This window comes from Grammomys surdaster, unplaced genomic scaffold, assembly GCF_004785775.1.
Source record: "Grammomys surdaster isolate TR1022 unplaced genomic scaffold, NIH_TR_1.0 260, whole genome shotgun sequence".
NCBI lineage: Eukaryota > Metazoa > Chordata > Mammalia > Rodentia > Muridae > Grammomys > Grammomys surdaster.
The window spans coordinates 276,706-300,568 of record NW_021604701.1 but is presented as its reverse complement, the minus strand read 5'-3'; the positions used below and the strand labels follow the sequence as shown (position 1 = coordinate 300,568).

Here is a 23,863-nt window from a genome sequence, read left to right as displayed (position 1 = left end):
CACACACACACACACACACACACACACACACACACACACACACACACCAGGAAAATGATTGCTTTAAAAACTTAAATGATAGATGAGAAATAAGTCTTTACAAAAAAAGAGGGGGGAAGCAGCTGAGAAGTTGGGAGGGGGTTCTAATGGAAAGCTAAGAGCAAAGACTCTACCAAGAATCTAGTGAACTATATAGCCATAACTACCATTCCTCTCTATCCTGGGGACAAAATAACTTGGGGGAGGGAGTAGAGGACAGTAGCTGTAAGTCTTGGGTTCTAAGAACAAGGCTGGAGCTCCCTTCCAAGAACATCCAACTCCCTGAATGCTCACTGGACCTCCATAGACTTGCAAGGCTTTCTCTTAGACCATGCTGCAAGAGTGTTTGGGGGAGGAATTACTTCCATGTCCTAATGCCACGGGTCTAAATTCACTTGAACTTCCCTCAATTTAAAGAGGAGTTTTTCTGTTTTGCTTTTTCCCAGCATTGGAGATGGAGTGGTAAGCAAATGCTCTTCTACTGAGACATATACCCTAACCCGTAAAGATGGTTTTACTGTTGGCCTTTTCAAAGAAAAAGGCTCTCAGAATATTTTATAACTGATTTTCCCTTGGAAGTGCCTTAGAGTTGAACCTTTTGTTCTTCTAAAGGTGACATTAGCCAGCCAAGTGACAATCTCAACCAGAGTGGCTTGTTGTAGAATTCCAGCTATGAGATGTCAGGCCAAAAAGAGGCTTCCTTTCCAAGTCAGTGGAATGATTAGCTGCCAAAAGACAAATGGTATTTGAGGAAGCCCCCAGCGGCAGGCCACCACACACTGGGTGGAATAAGGAGGGCAGGACTGGAGGGTGGTGCTCACCTTTGATGTAGTTGAGGATTTGCTGGATTCGGTGGGGCTCATTGCGGTCTGGCCGGCAGCTTGGCGTGATTTCCAGCACATAATCAGGACCATATGCTGTGAAAAACTGTAAGGAAAAGGGAAAGGCCAAAAAACAAACAAAACCACATAAAACCTCCAAACCAAATCACATACAAACAAACAGGGCAATCAAAAGAAGTTCACCATTCCTGACATGGTCAGGGCAGCCTCAAGGGGTAGAGCAGCACGAAGTGGCAGGAAGCTCTGCCCTGGTGGCATCGCTATATGCACTTGTTCAGTCCTTCAGTGACGGGCACTGTAAAATTTGGGAGCTTGCTGTCAAAGGTCCCTCTGCTTAGGCCATAGCTCTCCCTGCTCCCTGTGCTCTAGCACGCTAGCCCACTGTGTTCCTTCCACACTTTGTCCTTCCTTGGAACTCATTGCTTTCCTGCACCCCTCAACCCACGCTGCCTGCGGGGAAAACCTCCCCAACTTCCAAGCATAGCTAAAATGTCACCTCCTTCACAAAGATGTCCTTCGTTGTCTGCCAACCTCCACAGCACTGTGGGTGCCTCTCTTATGACCACCATTCAGATAGAGAGTGCTTGCTTGCAAGTCACACGCAGGTCATAGTGCCAGTTGCGTGGAAGGTGTAAAGATGCATTAGCGTCTTCTGAGGGTCCTCTTGGTGTGCATAAGCACTGGATAGATACTTCTCAACAGTGACTATTCTCTCCTCTCCCCACTGGATAGGAGCTCTCTGGAGGCAGGCAGTCCTGGGTGCTTTATTTCTCTCTTGGCCTCACAGTCCATTAGCTTTTGTTGCCTTGGATTCCCTGCTCCATGAATGGCGAGTGAGTCTACTAAGACTACTTCAGGTTATTCTTTCTCTATAGTAAAGTTTCTGTTTTTAAGTTTGAGGAATCAAAATAAAGGCTTGTGGATTCTATTTCTAGTTCACTAGGTGACTCCTCATGACCTTTCATTAAGTAAGTCATGCTATCTAATTTAGCTTCTGTTAGGGCCCACTTGGGGAAAAGCATTCTGCGACAAAGGAATCATTCAAATGGGATCAGTCTTTGAATGAGAAATATGCAAAGCTATGATTTCTGTTTAGTTTTTTTTTTTTTCTTTTTAACAGAAATAGTATTTGCGTGCGCTCTCTGGAGAGAGAGCATATGGTCTTTAACACTCTGTGTTTCAATAGTGACATTGTTAGGTGGTAAGTAAACCAGGGAATCCAAATTCCCCCAAAACAAAATAAAACAAAACCTCAAACACTATTGCACGCATGAAACGAGGAATCTTGCTATGCTGTGACTCTGATGTCACTCAAATAACCCTAAGTTATTGCCACTGTCACTTACAGTATCCTTGTTAGGAGTCTGGATATACATCTGGCACCATGGGAGATGTTGTAGAACGATTTCTAGAGGTTTTAGCAGTGTCTTTGTGGAATTGCTGTGATTGATTTCATGGGGAGATAGCTTTTATGTACCATAAAAGAAAATCCTACACATTTAATTATCCAAGATCATGCCAATGTTTCTCATGCCATGTATGTGAATTGATATACATATACACTTAGTCATCACCAGAGAAATAAATTTGTGATTCCTGGCACTCCAAATTTTAGAGGTGGAAGCTACCTCGGGTAGAGATTATCTTTATCAAATCCCTATATGAGGCAGAAAAGCAAGGTTACCTGGGGTGGGGGACACATCTAGAAACTACACACTCATCATGGCTGAAGAAATTTGAGAAACATTTATTTTTAGCTGAGGAGGGCCCTTCAGGTCAAGTTGTAGAAGAGAAGGCTTCAAACAGGTGTGGCGGCCTCTTCTCTTGAGATGTGTCAACTGACGTATTCATCTCATGGGAATGGAAAGACAAGCTTAGAGCCACACAACACAAGTGGCTGCATCAAAGCAGCTCTTTGGGGAGACCCATACCCTTGGCATTGGAGTACTATAAAAATATGATGCAGGGTGCCTAGCCGAAGTATAAAAGGAGTGACTGCTGTCTCCATGTGCAGAGCTGACTCTGTGGGGCCTTCCTCAGCAAGGCACGCTATAAGCAGCTTGTCTGGAGCCAAGGGTTTGGAACAGCATGTTCTCACTTGAGCACCTACTGTGTGATTGCCTACACTTTCCTACTTTAGTCCCCTTTGACAAAAAGCACAAGGCTGCTAACCACATGGTCAGTTGGGGCCAGAACTGTCTGTCTGTGACCAAGCAGCTCTACTAGGATTAAGCCTCTTAGCCTGGCTTCATTTGCACCTGGCTTTAACTGAGCCACACATGGGGCAGAGTCATCAATGACCCATTCTTTGCTGAAGCAGATTGACTACAGGTAACAGCCAAGTCTGGGTTCCCAAAGCTCCTCTCCTCCTTTGCCAATCAAATACTCTTTTTCTCAGGTCCGGGGGTGGGGGGGCATTCAAATGTTTAAGAAAAGTCCCTATATTGGAAGCCAGTTATGCACAGCAGCTCCCAGTCTTGGAGGATTTGCTTGGGCAAGGCCGAGTGAACCCATAGGCTGGATTCAAAGCCTCTGTTCCTGTGTTGGAAGTTTGCACTTGTTATATCCACTCTGCTAGACCACAAACTCTATCATATTCTCTTTGCATGGCCCATAGAGTCGAACTCAAGTCGTCACAATTTTCCCTTAAATATACATTGACTGAAGTTAATTTGCTAAGGGTTTAGCTAGGTGTCTGGTTAATTGTGTGGCGTAATCCAAAGTCACCTCAGCACAAACAGCTTTCCTGGGTTTTGGAGGCAGAGTGGAAAAAGCACGGGTGTTGGAGCCAGGGACAGCTGGAATTTGGCGCCTGGATTTAGCTGTGTGCCTGGGGTAAGCTTGTTAATCTTGGTTTCGTCATTTCTACCCCAGGCATGATAAATGTTGACCTGTTTGGGCTGTCAGGAGATAATATCTATCAAAAGACCTAACTTGGAGCCTGGAATATGGTACGATTCTGATAAATGTGAATTCTTCTCTCCTGGGGGCAGGAGGCCCTTGCTTAACCCTATCCCCTCTATACTCTGAGGAATTCTGGGTGAATGCTCAGGGCTGAGAGGTAGAAAGAAGAGCCTGTTCCTTCTTCCAGATCAAGCCTTCTGGCCTCCCCACTTGCTTCAGCCATTGGGTTAGCTTAGGACCAGTTGAAAAATTGACTTTTCTCATAGTTTCTGGTCCTAGGGTCTAGAGACCTGTTACTGATAGTTGAGGTGGAGAGGAAACATGATCATGGTTCATGGTACGCAAAGAAGATGTTGAGGTGGAGGGATTTTGCTAGCACTAGAAATAGCCCATGGCCCCACCCTGGAACTGCCCTCCAGCTCCAGGAGAAAAGGAAATGGGCACACTGCAGTCCCATCCAGGCAGGTGGGGCAGGAGATGAAAGGGGCTAGCCGGCCTTCAAGGGAACATACTGGCTTTGATCTCAGCAAAGGAAGAAGGGAGGTGCTAACCCTACTCCACCCCTTCCCCTTTCTCTGCAGCACTCCTTTTGCTTCCTGGGCTTCAGTTGAAACATTTTTTTTTAGGGGAACATGGTAGTGTGGGGCAGGGTAAATGGAAGGTATGCAGTGGGGCAAAGGGCTGAGAGTTGAAGGTAATGGCTGCTTTGGGGTAGTCATTGCAGGGTCTGAGTCTTGACCCCACGAGTCAATGAATAAAGGAATGTAAATAGTTTGTCTCCAGTTCAGTTCAGCCCAACTTAATTCTCCATTCTTGCTCAATCCTTTGCAGCTCTTGTGCACACAATGAAAACAGCACACAATTGGATACCTGGTTTAAAAGATAGCAGGGGAAGCCTTTGAGGTTGCTGTTATTTCTCCATCATCCTGCTTGGTCATGGGAAACCCCAGGCACAGACCTAAATCAGCAGAGTTTTCTATCTTCCCCTCAACACTTAGTAACTCCCTACTATGTGCTGGATTAGATTAGTCGCAAGAGTGCAAAGACAATAAGGTATGTTTAATAGCCCGGATAACTGCAGAGCAGTGAGGCGAGCCACACAGTATATAATACTGCTAAAATAAAAGTGGTGACAGCTAATGCTTATTACAGGCTTGTTATTTGTCATGGACCTAAAGTCTCTAAGCATTTTTTATGGATTGAACTTAATTTTCACAACCAACCTATACGGTGTGTATCATTGTTTTCATTTTAAGATGGGGGAGCTGAAGCATAGATTAGGCACAAAACTAAACTCTGGAACTACGTTACCCTAGAGATCACCTCTGTAAAGTACACCAGAGGAACTGAATGGAGGGGTCTGGCCAAGGGAGGATGGAGGTGGGGAAAAGGCATTCCCCAGCCGAGCCCAGGCAAAGGCAAAGCGCCTGAAGCAGAAGAGCACCAGTTTAGGGATAATTAGCTGTAGGTGAGCAGACTGAGGGGGAAAACAAGAACTTTGTGGCAGGTCCTGCCAAACCATGCCTTTGCCTCAGGCATGCCTTTACCTTTGCTCCCATAAAGGCAGATCACTGTTTTGTTCTCTGCCATATTGCTGTTTTTCAAAACAGTACTTGCACTTCATAGGTGGTAAATAAATACTTGTGGGGTAATGAGTCGAAGCTCAGAGGAGATACAGGAAGCGAACAGGCTGTGTATAAGAGAAGTCACACTCGCTCCCATGTGGAGTCTGTTGGAATTTGAGGAATGAATGTGAGTAGGGTCACCAGTAAGGAAGCCCTGAGGGTTGCTCATAGAACTGCGAGAGGGACACTTGTGGGAGTAATGGAAAAAGAAAACCTGCAAAGACAGTATCAACAGAATGGACCAGTAACTTGGGTCTGGGGAATAAAGGAAAGAGTAAAGATGTCTGGTCTTGCAGGAGGAACAGTAAGAGTATCCAGGCTGTGGATCCAGAGAAGGTGTGGGGTTGTGAGGGGTGATTCTGGTGAGGAGCACATACAGAGTCAGGATCCTAGTGACAATGGCCTATGTGAGAGAGTAGGCCCAGTGGAAGGAGAGGCTGGGTCGCTCACAGCACATGTGTTTAGATTGGGGAATTACCAGTGACAACAAGGCTAAGGAAGCAGATAAGACTGCCTTGGTCAGCAGGGTGGAGGGCCTGCGACAGAGGGGAGAGGAGAGTCACGGGAAGAAATCATGGAGAGCCAGAATGCTTCTGGGCTGGGCAGAGGGCATGGAAGCAGTTCTGGCAACAAGCTGAAATCTCTCAGAGTTTAAAGAGTTCACATTGATTTTATGTGCGTGTGTATTTTGCCTACATGTGTGTCTGTGCATCACATGTGTGCCTAATGCTCTTGGAGGCCAGATGAGGGCACTCGATCCCCTGGAACACTGTAGCTATAGATAGCTGTGAGCTGCCATGTGTGTGCTGGAAATTGAACTTGGGTCCTCTGCAAGAGCTCTTAACTGATGAACCATCTTTCCAGACTCTCCTAGAGACTTTAAATGAGATGAGGTCTAAACTGTCTCCCTCCTGTACCCACAGGGAGGAGGATGTGGACAGAGGTTTGCTCAGAGAAGGGCAAGTATTTAGACAGGAGAAAGTAAAGAGGCGAATTCAGGTGACAGTACCCTATTTTAAAGGAGTTTGATCTGGTATGGGGACTGTGGGAAGGATTTAAGATGGGAGCGTTTTGAGTATATTTACAGGCACTGGGGAAGGAACCTACAACATGGAGGCAAGAACAGACTGAGAAAGACTCACAGAAGGAGAGTACTGTTTTACGCATCTGTATATTACCCATAGTTCTTAGCACAAGGCCTGGAAAACAGGTGCTTAATTCAATTCATATTTGGTGCATGAATAAGATAAAGTGTGGTTGAGATTTCACAGTGGTGCACCTCCAGTGGGAGAATTAGGATCTTGAAGGATGAGGGTGATGACAGACAGGCAGTGTTGAGTTGTATGTGGTAGGGGTTTGTTAAATGGAATAAAGATGTATGTGGAGACCACTGAGTGCCAGTGAGCTAGCCAGAGCTGGAAAAGGAGAGCCTTGGCTTCAGGTTGAGGAGACAGACTTTCTGTGGTAGGCATTGGGGCAGGCTTAAGCACAGAAAGGCTAGTGATTAATGTGGAGGCTAACACAGTGGTATTCTGGGAGAAGCAGTGAGAACTTGAACCATACAGTTGTTGTAGGGTGGAGTAGACAGGATACCTATAGGGAAACTCAATAGGATTTGGCAGTTTGTTGTTGGCTGTGGAAGGATGTTTGTGGATTTTGAGTCAGGATGAGTTGGAGGATCTCAGTGCTGCCAATAGGAACTGATTTACTGAGATAAATTAGGTGGTGTAAGACTGACCAACGGAAGATGAGCTTGCTGTCAGTTGAATTTGACATGACAATAGGGCATCTGGGTCATGATGTTTGGCAGGTGGCTAGAGATGTGACAGCAATGTATGTGAGTAAAGTCATGACAGAGAACCAAGGTACACCACTGGAAGAAGGGTGATATTTGGAAGGATATTTGGGGGATAAGAATTGCAGTGAACAGTAGGGCAAAAAAGCCAGCAGAGAGAGATGGGGGGGGCAATGAACAGAAGCTTCTTGTCATCTCAGATGAGAAGCAGTAAAGAAGACACTTAAAGGGCTGTAGCTTCTCATGCTACCAATTCATCCACAGGGCCAGAGCTGCCTCCCCATCTCCCAGCCAGCTGGGGATATAATGGTACCTGCTTCTGTCCAGCTCTCTTCCTGGAATACTCTGAGTGACTCTCAAACTTCTCATTGTTAACTCAAATTCCTCCTTTTTCTAAAAATTACATTTAATTCCACCAGGACAAGTCCAAGGTTAGTGCCAATCTGTCTTACAGACCTGAGGCTTTTCTCTGTGGCTATTTGGGAACATTGTGTCTCTGACTGTAACCTGGGCCCTGGCCAGGAAGAGTACTTCTTGTTCTGCATCACCTTGTGAGCAGAACTCATCATAACCAGAATAACATAATACCAGCACTTTGAACCTTAACATCGTCTCACATGATGCATCTCAAACTTTCCTGTATCTCCAATTATTCTATCAAAGAACCTAGGTCCAACCATGATGGAAACGAAAAAGCCCTCTTTTTCCTAGAAAAACATTTCTGTTTACAGGAAATTCGGTTATTACATATGTCATTGATGGTACATTTTAAGGACATAAAATTGCAGCGGTATTATTGGGAGTAAATTTTATTGCCATGGCTTTACAACACAAACAAACAAAAATAATAACTCCATTAGTTGCTGGATTGAGCCAGCAGGAAGCAGAACATCAAAGGCTTGCTGGCAGGCAGAGGATGGAAGGTAGGACTATCCAGAGCATGACCCAGAGGTCAGGGTGATATATGCTATTGTAGAGAAGATGTTAGGTGGACAAGCGGGTGGAAGAAAAGGCAGATCATTAGTTGCTAGAATAGAAACCTGGCTACTGTCTCAACTCCAGGTACATCCCACCCGCACTCCTCATCTTGTTAGATAAAGCCAGCATGCATGAACTGCTTAATGGGGAGGTCCATACCCAAGAGTATAACTATACCAGAACTGTGTGTTTGAATGAATGAACGAATGCATGATGGAATGGATGAATAAGTTAAGGATATAGTTTTATTATTTAGATATTTTTTCTTAGGCTGCTGAGGATGGAAGCTAGGACTATGCACATGCAAAATATGCCTTCTACCCTGAACTGCACCCCAGCCCTTATTCTGATGGTTTAAAGTAATTTTTCTTATTTATTATAATTTTTTAAAAAAACATTTGCTATTGAATAAAGTTTATTAAGCAAAATAATGAGGTAAATCCAGAAAGGTTATCTTATTTGAGCACCAATCACATTTAATCAGAGAACGTGCCCAATATTAACCAGTCTTATTTCATTAGCCAATGAACTTAGAAATGACTTGTGCATATATCTATAGCCTGTTTATGTACTTAACCTATTTAGTGAGGTTCCTGAACTAGCCAATGCACAGCACTCATATACACATGAGCATGCATTCTGTTGGGTGCTAAGTATCATTCCAGACCCCCCTAGAAAAGCAGGAAAAACAAAACAAAAAGAATCAGGTATAGTGACAGTTCTCAGGATAAAAACCTAGAAAACAATATAATAGGGGAAACAGGAATAACTGTAAAAATGTAATAAATGTATTGGTTCAGTGTGTGCAGCACTGGACCAGTTAGGTGGCTTGTCCAATATCCTAATGATAATACTATTAAAATCACCACAGCTGTGCACTTGAAACCAGTAGGTTTCAGACCAGTGAGTTTTTCACTAAGTCATGAATTAGCTAAAGACAAGTACTTCTGGAGTCATGTGTGATGAGCCTTTAACCTGCCCTTTACTAGCTGTGTGACCTTAGGAAACTCTTTTCTATTAATCTCTTGGCTTTCTTGTTTGTAAAGTGGGGAAAATAACAGAACCTAGTTTATAGAGTTGTTGCAACCCTATGTTGAGGTGACTTACAGGAAGTACTTGGTATAGTACCTGTCTTATAGTAAATGCTCAACAAACATCATTATTTAGTGCTAGATACTTTTCCTTCTTCTTAGACTTTATCAAATATACAAAGAAGGGCTGGGGAGATGGCTCAGTGGTTAAGAGCACTGACTGCTCTTCCAGAGGTCCTGAGTTCAATTCCCAGCAACCACATGTGGCTTACAACCATCTGTAATGGATCCAGTGCACTCTTCTGGTGTGTCTGAAGTCAGCTGCAATGTAGTCATATAAATTAATAAATAAATAAATTAAAAAAAACAAATATACAAAGAAATAGGACTCTGAATGTAATGGACAGTGAGTAAAATCAATTTCTGTACAGATGTCTGTTCTCATCAAAGTGGGTGAGTTTAGGAGCGCTCAGCCTGTCTCCAAGAACTCTGAAATCAGAGAGAGCAGCAGAGATCAAGAGAAGGATCAAGTGGAAATGACTAAGAAAAATGGACAGGAGGGATGAGGTGCTGGAAGTGGTGGGAGGGAAGGAGGACAAGGGAACAGAAAACGAGTTAATTCATATAAAGTATGAACAGTGCTTGGGCTACATAGTAAATGCTCAGGACCTCAGAGGAAGAGGCAGGAAAGACAAAGGTAGGGGTTTCCACCTCTCTAGGGTTTTCCCTGAAAGCCAAAATTTCCCTCTAGGGTGTGGTTTTGGTAGAAGAGCTCTGGCCAAGACTAATACCTTCCCCACACCACTACGGATACTCAAGTTTCCACTATTAGAGAGAATTCCTCCTTCATAAATACATGCTGGGCCAATTCTGGTTATACCATATGTCTCTGTTAATCAAATGAATATTTTGGAAACAAGCCTACACATGAAGCTTTTTTTTTTTTTTTTTTTTTTTTACATTCAGCTTTCCTTTGGCCAAGGATGGCGATAAGAGATGGGATTACACAGTGGTATTGTTTTATCTGGCTTCTTTGCTAGACAACTATTAAGATGACTTTGGAAGCCTATTCTGCTGGAGGAGAAGTAACCACTACCTTGGTGGATTCTTATACTATGCCAAGGAAGTGCCCTTTCGAGATCCCTAAGCTACCTGACATGCTGTCCCCATTGTCTTGGTCCCTTCATTTCTGACACATCATCACATTGCAGTTTTGCTTCTTCCCTGCCCTAAGAAACTTCAGCTTAGTGACAGCTCTCATTTCGTCGGTAGTAACTGCTGGGGGCACTATGTTAAGGAAGTTTCTGAGGCCGGGTCTAGACTCAGCAAGAAAATGTGCCATACTCAAGTTTCAGTGTATGGAGGGTACTGGAGGGTGGGGAGGGTGGAGCTTAGGTCATCTGTGTTCTAGCTTTATTTGCTATTACTGTATTAGGAGACTAAAAGTTAGCCAGACCTGGTAGGGAAAGCTTGTAATCTCTGGATGCTGAGGCAAGAGGACTGCAAGTTCAGGATTTTCCTGGGCTACAGAATGAGGTTCAGGCCAGCCTGGGAAACTTAGTGAGGTCCTATCTCAAAATCAAGTTTGAAAGGACTGGGAGTGTAGCTCAGTGCTAAAGTGCTTTCCTAGCATGAGCATGGGCTCCAGTTCTTGTACCAGGAGTGGGGTAGGGTACACAGAGAGATCAAGGACAATATAATATTTTCTTCTCAGTTACCATTCATCATATTTGACCGTTTATGATCATATGCCAAGCTCCTCTCTGCTTCCTATCCTCCGAGTCACCATTTACCATTGCTTCCCCAACCCCTCTTAGGACAGACCCTCCCATGTCATCTGTGTCTGAACTACAAGTCTTTGTCACATCTTCATCCTCTCTTTCTGTCTGCAAGAGCACACATTTTCTGTTGCCATTTCGATTAAATCTCTGCAGGGGCCCTACAAGTGTAGACCTCGATGAAATTGGTCCCCTTCTCTGACTTGCATTTCAAGTCATCTGCGGAACATTGCCACCTGGAAAACTTGAATTCTTGGCTCTCAAAGCTTAATGTGTTCCAAGTAGACCTAATCCAGTTTAACTCCCGTCATAGAGAATATACGCCTTTCTTTGTTCACTTGGTACCATGGGTAAGTCCCATCATACAATGAGGCCTCTTAGTAAACATTTGAATTTATGACCCTAACCAGGTTAGTGTCCTTGGGCTTTGTTTGGAGGCAGTGGGTTTTGTGCTTTCCGAAGATATCCCTCACTGTGATCTTCCCATTGTTTGATGAGGAATGACTTTTTTTTTTGAAAACCAAATAAAATAAATCTCTTCTATCTAACTATGTGCAAAGAGATAGAATGAGGCCTTGGGCACTCCGAGGACTGCCATTCTCTTCTGAGGTACTTTGTAAAGTCTAAAAACACCGAATGTTTATCTCTTGGCAGGGAGCAGTGTGCTAGGTGCTAGGAGACAATGGTGAAGGCCTCAGGCCTTGAAGGGATTATCTAGTAGGAAATATTGACATGGACAGGAATACCTACACTAAGGGAATGGCAGAGGGTACTTGACTGTCTAGGATGATGGGAATTCTGAAGTGGGAATTGGGGATTGTGAGGGCATGGACTGGACAATAGGTAAGGCTTCAAGTCATGATGGGAAGCATTAGGGCTGTTGTAAAAGATGAGAAAGCTCTAAAGAGAAGGAAGAGAAGGTAAGAAAGGCGAAAGAAATAGAGGGATGACAATGGGGATATAGTCAAACATGTTACCAAACATTATTTCACAGACTCAGGAGGCTACAGAAGGAAGATAGTGAGTGGATCATGGATTCAGCATCAGCCTGGGCTACATCATGAGATCCTGTCTCCAAAAAATTCATTATAGAGAAAGGACATAGGACTTGGTCAAAATCAGTACCAGTACAGACCTTTGGGAAACTTTCTTCTCCAAATAGCACATTTTCCTTTTGTGCTGACTGCTGACAGATTGACTAGTGTAGTAGAGAGAGGGCAAAGCCATGGATGGACCAGATACTTCATCATCATGGGATTTCTCACTGACACATCCATTAGATAGATTACTTCAGCACAAACTGGGCATGCACTTTCTAGGACCTATCGATTCATTTGCTTACTGATTCAGATGCTACACATGATTGAGCATGTCTGTGTGCCAGACATGGCCTGGAATAGATGAACAAGACTCAGTTCTTGTCCTCATGAGTGAATGGAGAGCCAGCTCTGCAAATGAACAATTACTGTGGTCTAAGAAGTGCCACCAAAGGAGTGCCAGCAAAGGGCTCCTGTAGGCCATAGGGAAGATGAAGCCACATAAAGCCATATACTTGGAGTTCACCTCTAACTTCATTTTCCTATGAGCTTTGCGTTTTCTGTCAGATCTGCCCATGCCATTCCTCATGCTTAAGAACTAGTGTAGGCTCCCCTACTTTTTCAAGGCCAAGCCCAATGCAAAAGCAAGAAACACAAAGGCTTTCAGTCTGTTCCAGCCAACAGACTTTTCCAGCCTTATCTTATACCAAGGCTAGTCTGAGGCCCTCTCTCTGTGGATGCATTGAACTGTAGTGTCTCTCCCACTCTTTTATCTGGTCAAAACCACTTGTTTCCCCGAGCCCTTGCTGAAGGTTGGCTCTCTGCTTACATGGTTCCAGGTCCCAAGACAGACCAAGTTCCTCCCATAACCCCACAGTTCACTGACCAGTGTTCTATACTTATCAAACTGACTGCAGCAGTTGTTTATGTATATCTTTCCTTTACTAGACAGTGCCGTCCCAACAGTGGGGGCTGGGCCCTATCTTTTTTTTTTTCTTCTCATTTCCGACATCTGTACCAGCTTGGCCAGTAGGTACTCCATACAGTTTTGCTGGGTGAATGAATGACTCTGACATGTGGCCAGTTGGGCCTGGTTGTTGTCAACAGCTGGCATTACTTAACATGAGAGCTGCATAAAAAAATGAAAGGGCAGCCAGTGTAGCTGAAAAGCAGGCGGCTCTAGTGACATCATGACAAAAACAAAACAAAACCGGAGAAGGCTGGGACAAATGCTCCCACTCAGGCTGTAACAAGCGACTCTCACTTCTGAGCAGCCCTTTTTGTCTGCTTGCCCATTCACTTTCGAAAGCCCAGTCATGGAAATGACTCTAATTATTCATGGTCAGTGGCAGGTCCAGGAAACACTCGGTTTACAAGCAATTAAAATACACTAAAATAGATTTATCCAGGTTGAACTTGATCGCGCAGGTGAGAAGGGAGTGAGTAGCACATGTCTTGGAGGGGGGTGTGCTTGCCAAGGCTGCTCTTCATCACTCTTTGTCTCCTTGCTGCATTGGTTAGAGACAAACATCTGGAGGTCCCACTTAAGAAGAGCTCCCTGGGAAGAGCATGTAGAATTCAGTCTACAGATGTTGCCTTCCTGCGGCTGGCTGTCCTGTAAAAGTGACAGTACTGCCATGGCCCCCTCAGCACTGTCACCAAGAGCTTGGTTTCCAACAGGGGAGAGCTACTTGCTATCACTTAATCCTTCAAGGGTTACTCTCTTCACTGATAAAATGGGGACAAGAATCTCTACCCTGTCATCCTTCAAGAGTTGTTTCTGAGGATCAAAGGAAGAGACCTAGAGAAAAGCTCTAGGGGTTAACCGAGTGAAGGACTTTGGCTTCCATGACAAAAGCGTCTAACGCAGGTCTGGCTCTCCAGCCCCTTCAAGGTTCTGTACCATTGCTTAGCCACTGATTAGCAAAGGTACATTTAGTTTTGTCCCCTAGGTTTATTTAAGAGTCACACAAGGATGATTCATCGCCTTGCCACACTCAAACCAACAGAATTTTAACATCCCTCAAATGAAGATGACAGTTAGCAGCTAAACAAATACAGCATTTGGTCAACAGACATGGGCAGTCGGAGTCCTAGCTCAGAGTCCAGGGGCTGCAGAGGTTTTGTTCCTTTGTTTTCCACAGCAGGCTAAGCTTTCGTGGGTTTGACTCTAAAGGGGAAAAGTCCTTTAGCTGCTTCAAGAAGCTGGACTAGCACAGAGCTAAGCCATTCAGCTGGCCAGTGTGATGTCACACAATTTAGGGTCATCACAATGAAATGGGATCTTTTAGATCAGCTTTTGGAGTTAAGTTTACTGCAAAAAGGACAACAAACAGTCACAAAAGCAAAATGTGTGGCAGGGAGCAAAGGTCATAGAGAAACAGTCAACAGGAGAGATGGGTCTACCTTGAAATCTGACTTTAAACTATTACGGCCAAAAGATGCATTAATGACCACCTTTTTACTCTACAACTAAACAAGGATCCTGGGTTCCTCCATGCTTTGTCCTACCTCCCTGCCTTTTGGCTTGCCATCACCTTTGTAAAGAATTCTCAGACCTCCCTTCTCAACCTAAACTATTCCCATTCATTTTTAAAGACCTAGGTCAAATGTAACCTCCTTGAAGTCTTCACTGAGTCTTCAAAGGTAGAATTCCTTCTTTACTCCTTTGGGCCCCCACAAGGGCTCTCAGCCCTCAGGCTCACTCTGTCTTACTGTTTACTGTCATTTCTTCCCCACTGGGCCAGGTGTGCTGCTCTTAGGAGCCAGAACCACATGACACAAAGATGCTCTCTTAGCACAGAGCAGGACACAGAGATGGCCTGAACTTTCTCACTGGGTTTGCACATGACCTAGGTGGGTGTCCTATTAGGCTTCTGTCTATATTATCCCTGCTTCAACACTGGACGTACCTGATTAGTAACTACCTAGGTGCCAGCAAGCAGTGAAATGTCTTCTGCCAGAGTGGCTAGGGAATATGTGAGGAGGTTCAGCCTTGGACAGCCTCCTGGTGCAGGCCTCAACTTAGTTTTCCAAGTTAACAAATGTGGGTTGGAAAGCACTGCTCCTCACTCCAGCCGTCAGCTCAACTCTTCTGTGCTAGCTTCTTAGGAGTTGAGTTTGAAAATTAAAAATGTTATCTGTTACCACAGAGGAATGCTTTGTGGGTTGAGTCTGACTGGACTGTGGCTCCTACAGCTCTGGTTCATCACCTTCAACTTTGGATTCTTCATCTGGCTCTGCTAACTAGGAACTCAATGGCTTTGGACTTATTGGTTCATTTCAAATTCCAAAATGGGAAGAATATGAAATTGTGGCATGGGACGAATCAAAAACTTGACTTCCAATCCTGTGGATAAGGGAAACAACTGTTGATGTTGGTGGAATCTGTAGGCTTTTGCTATTCTGGCCATTTCTGTCTGTGTGACTCACTATGCCTCAAGCCCAGATGTATAGTCTCTGGGGAGGAAGGGAAGACCAACACCTCTGACCCAGGCTGCCCAGACAAAGTGGGCACCCATGGCAGGCAACCAGACTCAAAGTACAGAAAGAGATGCTCAGCTGTGGGCTGGCTCACAGCTGGTCTTCTGGTTCCCAAGAGAGACCCCATACTACAAGTCCTGAAAGCTGTGCCTCCCAGAGCAGTTTAATATTGAAATTGAATAAAACTCATGACAAAGTCAATCTGACACATATTTAATGATATGCATAATTATTATCATGCTATAGTGTAATTAGGCATAATGGTAAGCAGTCCTTGGGGATGAGTGTGATTTTGATTTATTTTTATACAGCTAAACCAGAGATGTCTGACGTCAGCCAGTTGGGGGTCAGGACTGAGGTTGGTGTGCAGGAGGCATGATGCTCCTCTGGCTCCCTTTTCTCTCCTCAGCCTTTACCCCTTATTAAGGACTAGACGATATATTTGATGTGGATCTTGAATGACTGTTTTCTCTGGCCAAGGGGTTGCAGTCCCCCGGGGCTAGAGAATCTGGAATGTTCACAGAGGCTTCAAAATGAATAGTGTCATTTTCCATGAGGTCTGACATTCTACCAACCAGCCTTGAACCTGAATATTTTGGTCTTGTTTATATTCCAATTTGAACAAATCTATATTAAAATGTTGTTTTTGATAATTGGGTAATACGTGGCAGACACTAATATTAGATGATGATATTATTAATTTGGCTGTTTGATAATTTTATTGTGATTATATTAAGGAAAGGTCATTCTTGGGATGGGAATGTAGCTTGGTGGTAGAGTGCATGTTTAGCACTCTTGAGGCCCTGGGTTCAATTCCTAGCATACCCTAGCCCCTTAGGTACTGGAAATACATATTTACTGGCCCCTTTCAGAAACGATGGAGGACAGAATAAAAATGGTGGGTGTGGGTAATTATTGAAGCCAGGAGGAGGTGGGTGCATAGTATTCCACTGTTTGATTTTTCCTTTCCTTTATATATGCTTAAAAGTTTATATAATAAAACCAAAAATTATATATCACAGTCTTTTCTGGCATGGATTTGCACACTGCTAAAAATTAATGTGGTCACGTAACTACTATATAGCACATGCAGGAGCTTCTGAGAATAGGTTTTTACTTGGGTAGGTGTATGTTGGAACATGAGTCGCTTTTAGAAAGCAGGCGGCTTGCCTGTCATAGAGAAATACGTTTAAGTGATGGGGGATTTTCAGTGGTTACAGGACAGTGTAAAAGATCTGGAAGACAAGTCAGAAAGTGACCAAGGAGAGGAGAGAGCACAGAATAGGTGTCCCTGTCAGTCCTTTTGGCCTATTGTTGGCCTGAAGGCTCCCAGATGTTGGGTTGTTTGATAATTCTGTCTTCCTGAGATTTCCTAAACATGAATTAGTGTATTTATTTCACTCATTCATTTACTAAAAAATATGTATTGAGTGTCTTTAGCTTGGCAAGGCCAATGGGTGCCTGTGGTAAGCATATGGGGCATAGCACTGAGCAAAGTCTTCAGGGAACTCCCATTCTAGAGCAGTGGTTCTCAACCTTCCTAATGCTGTGACCCTTTTATACAGTTCTTCATGGTATGGTGAGCCTCAATCATCAAATTATTTCATTGCTACTTTATAACTGTCATTTTGTCACCATTATGAACCGTAATGTAAATGTCTGTGTTCTCCGATGGTCTTAGGTGACCCTTGTGAAAGGGTCATTCAACCCCTAAAGGGGTTGTGACCCTCAGGTTGAGAAACACTGTTCTGGTGGGAGGAGATATGCAGTAAATTACAAACAGGTGTAGCGTATGGCAGATAGTGATAAGTAGGGTACAAGGGACAGAGACCACTGTTGAATTAGTTGTTCAGGACCAAACTTCGGCCTTTAAGAGCTGTTTCAGATATCATCCTGTCTCCTGTAACTAGGATTTGGCCATGTTCTCTGCATTTAACCAAGCAACCCTGAGCCTTTTAGCGTGTATATATACTCTAACCTCACTCCTGATTTCATTCTGACCTCCTGAGTAATTCACATGGCTGTTTTGAAATTTCCAGCTGCTGCTTCCTCCAGGGAGTGATGACAGGTCCTTCTTCCTTCCTAACTGTATGCCATCGCTGGGTCTTCTCCTGTTCCATAGCACCTTTGCATACAGTCTCTACTGAAGTGTAGAACATTATGGATTATGACAGATGGGGCTCTTGGGGGAGAGAGTGTGTCCTTTTACTTCTGCACATGGTGGGGACCTTGTAAATGTTGCTGAATACAGGAGTGGATGGATAGACAGACAATAAGTGTGTAGAAAAGGCCTGCTACTGTTATTTGTTTTCCTGAATCAGTGACAGAGCTAAGTCCTTTATTCACTCACGTGCACTGAAAGCTCGCCAGCTCAAGGCCTTGGAGATAAGACTAACTTCACAGAGTTTATATTTGACCCAACTTTATCCTCACACAATAAGAGGGAGGTACTGGACATAGTCCCATTATATAAAGAACTGAGGCTGAAAGCTATTAAGTAACTTGTCCAAGGCCACAGAGCTTGCCGGTTGAAAGTTAGACACCAATCTCTGGTCTGTGGGTTTCTAAAGCTATTGTTTTAGATCCAGCATCAGCAAATAAAAGCCCATGAGTCGAATCTTTCCCTCTGTCCTTTTACTTTGAAATATAATTCACTCTTTTACAGTACATGATTTAGTATGTTTACAAGAAGTATATTTACATGGCTGTGCAACCAGTATCTAATTCTAGATCATTTTCATGACTCTAGTAGGAAGCTCCATGCCCATTAGGCATTCACTTCCCCTTCCTCCAGCTCCTGGCAACCATGAATCTGCTTTTTGTTTCTATGGATATGCAGATTCTGAACAATTCATATAAATGCCTTTTGTGTCTTTTCTCCATCTGATGTACATTTTAAAGGTTTACCTATGTTATATCAGGACTTTATTTATGTTTATGACTATGTTTATGCTCATAAGAGCCCAAAGAGAAATAGTCTAAATGATAAAATCTACATGCTCCACAATTGCCTCTTAATGTCCTCCAGATCTTCCATCCATCCATCCATCCATCCATCCATCCATCCATCCATCCATCCAATGGTTTTACATTTGTAGTTTCAACAAAATGGATTACAGATACAGATATTCAGAAAAAACAAATCTGCAGTGAACATCTATAGCCTTTTGTTACTATGGTCTATAAAACACTGTATGACAACTATTTGCACAGTGCTTACACTTTGTTAGCTTTGGTAAAAATAGATACTATTTAAAGTGTACAGGAGGATGTATGAAAGGCTATATGTAAATATTAAACCATTTTATATAGATGGCTTGAACATCCTAAGATTTGGTATCCTGAGGGTCTTGGAACCAATCCACCAAGGATACCAAGGGATGTGCCTGTATGTGTGTACGCATGTTTAGATATAATTTTTCTTTATCCAAATACCAGTGTTATTTTTGTGTTATTTTGTGTTATTTTTGCTTTAAGCTATTAAGAATAATGTTGCTATGAAAATCTATATATAGTTTTCATGGGAACATTTGTGGTTATATACCTTAGAGAAGAATTCCTAGGTTACTTGATAACTTTAACTTTTATGAAACTGCCAGATCAATTTCTAAATTGGGAGCAATATTTTAGGTTCCCATTAGCAATCCATGCTGATTTCATTTTTTCAACAGGCTGAAGTGAACATTTGCTATTGTATATCATATGTGTGTACACACATGTGTGTGTTCCTGTGTACATATGGGTCCACCTCCAGAGCACTGAGATTACAACTGTGTGCTACCACAGTCAGCTATGAATTTTTCTTTTTCTTCTTTTGTGGTACTAGGAATCAAATGCAGGAGTGTATATTCATGTTAAGCAGATGCTCTATACCTAAGCTATATCCATATTGTATGGTTTTTTTGTTATTGTTGCTGTTGTTCATAGCTGGATTTGGTTAATACTTGACTCAGAATGAGTTGGACAGTTGTATTTGTTAGAGTTCCACAGAGAAATGAAAAAATGCATGCATATTCAGTCTGAGGGCAGAAGACTAACGCAGCTGAGCAGTCAGGATGAGAGGGAGAGGCCAAGGTATAGAAAGAGAGAGAATTCTTCCTTTGAATTTTTCTTTTATGCAGATCCTCAATGGACTGGATGATGTTCACTTACTCTGTTCAAGGAAATCTCCTTTTCTCAGTCTATTGACCCAAAAGCTAATCTCTGAAAAATGTTTCAGACACAACAAGAAATGTTTAACCAAATTCCTGGGCAATTTTGTGGCCTAGTCACATAATTTGAGTCACACTTTTTGTTTTCCTTTGTGAATTTACTTAAACTTCAATCAATTTTGATAAACATTTCAAAGAACTTTTGGTTTTATTGATTAAAAAATACTTTTCTGGAGATGTGTGTGGTGGCACACACTTTTAATCTCAGCACTCAGGAGGCAGAGGCAGACAGATCTCTTGTAGTTTGGGGCCAGCCTGGTCTACAGAGTGAGTTCTCAGACAGGCAGAGCTACACAAGGAGACCCTGTCTCACACTGCTGCCATACCCTTTGTTTTGTATTTATTTATTTTTATGTAGGAGAGTTTTACCTGTATATATGTCTGTTTACCATGTATATGCCCGGTGTCCTTGTAAGGCAGACGTGCAAGTAAACGAAAACAAAAAGTTTCAGATTCCTTGGAACTGGCATTATATACAAATAGTTGTGAGCTGCCATGTGGGTGCTAGCAACTGAACCTGGTCCTCTGGAAAAGCAGTCAGTAGTCTTAACCACTGAGCCATCTCGCCACCCTCCTATTTTATTTTATTTTTGATCAAATTTTTATTATTTCTTTTGCTTGCATTTTGTTTTGTTTTGTTTGATACACACCAACACTCTATTTTCTTAAGATGGAAGGCTAGGTTTCAAATTGTGATACATCTTTTGTTGTTGTTGTTGTTAGATAGGCACTTGCAGCTATAAATTCCCCTCAAATTATTGCTTTCACTGTGTTCCATAAATTCTTTATCATTATGTGTTGTATTATATAAGCTTTGACATATTATCTCTAATCTCAAATTATTTTACAACTTTTTATGAGATTTCTTCTCTAACCATATCTGCCTGTTCCTCTATAGCCTGACTGCTGAACTGTGAAATTAGTCCTCTGTCCTCAGACTGGTATATATATCCATACCATATGCATACAAGTATCTTCTATTTCTGGAGGACCCTAACAAATACAACTTCCCCATTCAGCCTATGTATTATCCAAAAGTGTGATGTCTAATTTCTACATATTTGTGAATGAATTCCCCAGATGGCCTTCTTCTATAGATTTCTAATTTAACCCTTTTCCATTTCATTCATTCATCCATGGACAGGCTCTTACTCTGTAGCTCTGGCTAGCCCAAAAGGAACCCACTACGTAGAGCAGGCTGGCCTAGAACTCACACTTGCCTCTGCCTCCATGCTGAGATTAAAACCGTGTGCCACCACATCTAGTTCCTTTCCATGTAATTTAATTCCAAGGCACATTTGTATGATTTCAATCCTTTTAGATCTAGTTTTGTGGTCTTATAATGTCATATCCTAGAAATTTTTCTATATGTACTTAAAGAGAATTCCCTGGTTGTCTTCTCATTTTGCTAATAAAGCTATTTTCTTTAGTATTGCGGATGGAACCCTGGATCTAACACATGTTACACCCATTCTACCAAAAAGCTACAGCCCCATCTCCTAGTCTTTTCTTTCTTCCTTCCTTTTTTCTTCCTTTTTCCTTCCTTTTTTTTGAGACAGGGTTTCTCTGTGTAGCTCTGTGTGGCTTACTCTATAGACCAGGCTGGCCTTGAACTCAGAGATCTGCCTGCCTTTGCCTCCCAAGTGCTGGCATTAAAGGTATGTGCCACCATGCCTGGCCCCTAGTATTTTCTTATTGAACAGGTTTAGTATTTCTTATAGCACCAGAATTTCTCAGTGTTGATCTGTTGATACTTTAATTTCTCTTTCACAACTGATGAATACTTTTGCCAGACAAGAGATTTTGTGTAGCGGTTCACTGCTTTTGGCTCTCATTTCAAGTCATCTCCTAGCTTTCTGGCACACATGGTTTGTTATCAGAAGTCAGTATCTTACTGAGAGTGGCATGTACAAATTGATTTTTACTCTTCTTTAGAGTTCTCTGCCATTGGCACCTTATAACCTGTCTTAATGTGGACATCTCTGAGATGTTCATATTTGGACTTGTTAGGCTTCTTAGACATATACACATGTTTTACTAGCTTTGGAGAGTTCTAGGCCATTATGTCTCTAAATATTCTTTTTACACCCTTTTTTCTCTTTTTCCCGAGATTCTCATGGTGTGTTTGTTAGAGTATTTGATATTGTCATATGGGTCTCTAATGTATTGTTTATTTTTTGTTTTTTTTTTATTTATGTAACATAGACTGAATAACGTAAACTGACCTGTTCCAGTTTGCTGATTCGTCTTCTGCCTGCTCAAAATTGCTGAGTCAATCTAATGAATTTTGATTATAAGTAGAGTGTAGAATTTTTTGACTATAGAATTTCTATTATGTGGTTATTTAAAAAAGCAATCTCTGTCCCTGCTGATAGTCTTATTTTAGTAAGACATGTTTCTTATACTTTCTTTTTAATTTTCTTGCACATATTTAAATAAATTAAATACTTAATTTATCGGCTGGAGAGATGGCTCAGAAGTTAAATGCACTTGTTGTTCTTGCAGAGGACCTGGGTTCATTTCACAGCACCCACAAGTCCCTGTAAACTCCAGTTCCATGGAATTTGATACCCTCCTCTGGCCTCAAGAGCCACTTGTATGCATATACTGCACAGACAGATATGCAGGTATATATAAATACATATAAAACAATAAGAATAAATCTTTACATACTCAATTTGAAGGTTTTATCTACCAAGTTAAATGTTTGTATGTTTAAATGTTTGTATGTTTAAATGTCCATCAGAGGACTTTTGGGAGTTGGTTCTCGTTTGCTATCATGTGGGTCTTGGGGTTTGAACTCAGGTCATGAAGTTTGACAGCACGTGTCTACCTGATGAGCCATCTCAAAGGCCTCCTCTCATTGGTTTTGACAAATGTTACAAGCAAATCTTTTTCATACTCAGTATGCTCTTGAGTTAGGCTAGTAAAGAAATTCTTGTAATTGAGGCCTTTGAAGGAACCACTGGAAAGGCCAAGTAATTATTTGAGAATGAAGCTGTAAAGGGGTTCTGATGCTATTTTTTTCCTTTCTGGTAGTTATAAGGCTATTGGTTTTCACCATGACTGTAGGCTGTTTTTAAGGCTACACAACTTCAACTTTGTGTTTTAGATAGTGTTTCTTTATGTTCTTCATGCTAGTCTAGAACACCTGGGCATAAGATATTCTTTGATTCAGCCTCCTAAATGCTGGGACTATGGAACTTGCAACTTGCAACCTAGCCTCTACCTGTTCGTGTAATTACAGTTTTATTGGAACACAACCATAATTCATATACACACCTTCTACAGCGGCTTTTGTGCTATAGCATTGGAGATGAGTAGTTAGAATGGAGATGACCATATGGTTTGAAAAATCTTTATTTTTGTGCTGTGTTCCTTTATTGAAAGTATTTACTGACTCCTGCTCTAAGCCACTGCTGTTTAGTACAATTTGTTTTTTGAGACAAGGTCTCATAACCTAGGCTGGCCTGCATCTTGATATGTAGCTGAAGATGGCCTCAAACTTGTGATCCTCCTGCCTCTAGTTTCTGAGTGCTAAGATTATAGGCACATGCCATGATGCCTTATTTATGTGGTGTTGTGAATCAATCCTAGGGCCTCAGGCATGTAAGACAAGCAAGCATTCTACCAAGGCGCATCACCAGCTCTTCCACAGAATTAGAATCTGAACTACATATGTAATCAAAGTGCATTGGCTAACCACATTAAAAAAATAAAAATAAGCAAGTGCAATTAATTTTAAGACTATATCTTTTTTGTTGAGAGTGGTCTCACACCATGTAGGTAGCTGGCCCAGAACTTGCTATGTAGATCAGGTTGGCCTTGGACTCAGGTATTTTCCTACCTTTGCCTCCCAAATGCTAGGATTAAAGATATGTACTACCACCCCTGACTAAGACTATATCTTATTTAGTATAATAAAATATTATATATTTAACATATACTGTGACAAATGACAAACAGAATATTTGATATTTTTACTAAGGCTTTGAAATCTGAGGTGCATTAGGCATATATCAAATGCTTACTATCTGCAGTGCCTAGTAGTGAAAATATTGGATACCATATCTCTAGAGCCTTGCCATTCAAAATATGGTACCTAGACCAGTGACATGAAATGAGTGGCCTACCATCTAC

The 23,863-nt window shown here is 42.3% G+C and overlaps 1 protein-coding gene across 1 annotated transcript in view; it reads right to left on the bottom strand.

Annotated features, from left to right (window-relative positions):
- The window catches only part of Hdac8 (histone deacetylase 8), a 208,540-nt gene that overhangs the window by 24,147 nt on the left and 160,530 nt on the right, over positions 1-23,863 (bottom strand). Inside the window, exon 10 of the mRNA XM_028775798.1 lies at positions 861-966. Within this exon, the coding sequence (XP_028631631.1) occupies positions 861-966 (106 nt within the window). The remainder of the gene's footprint in view (positions 1-860; positions 967-23,863) is intronic.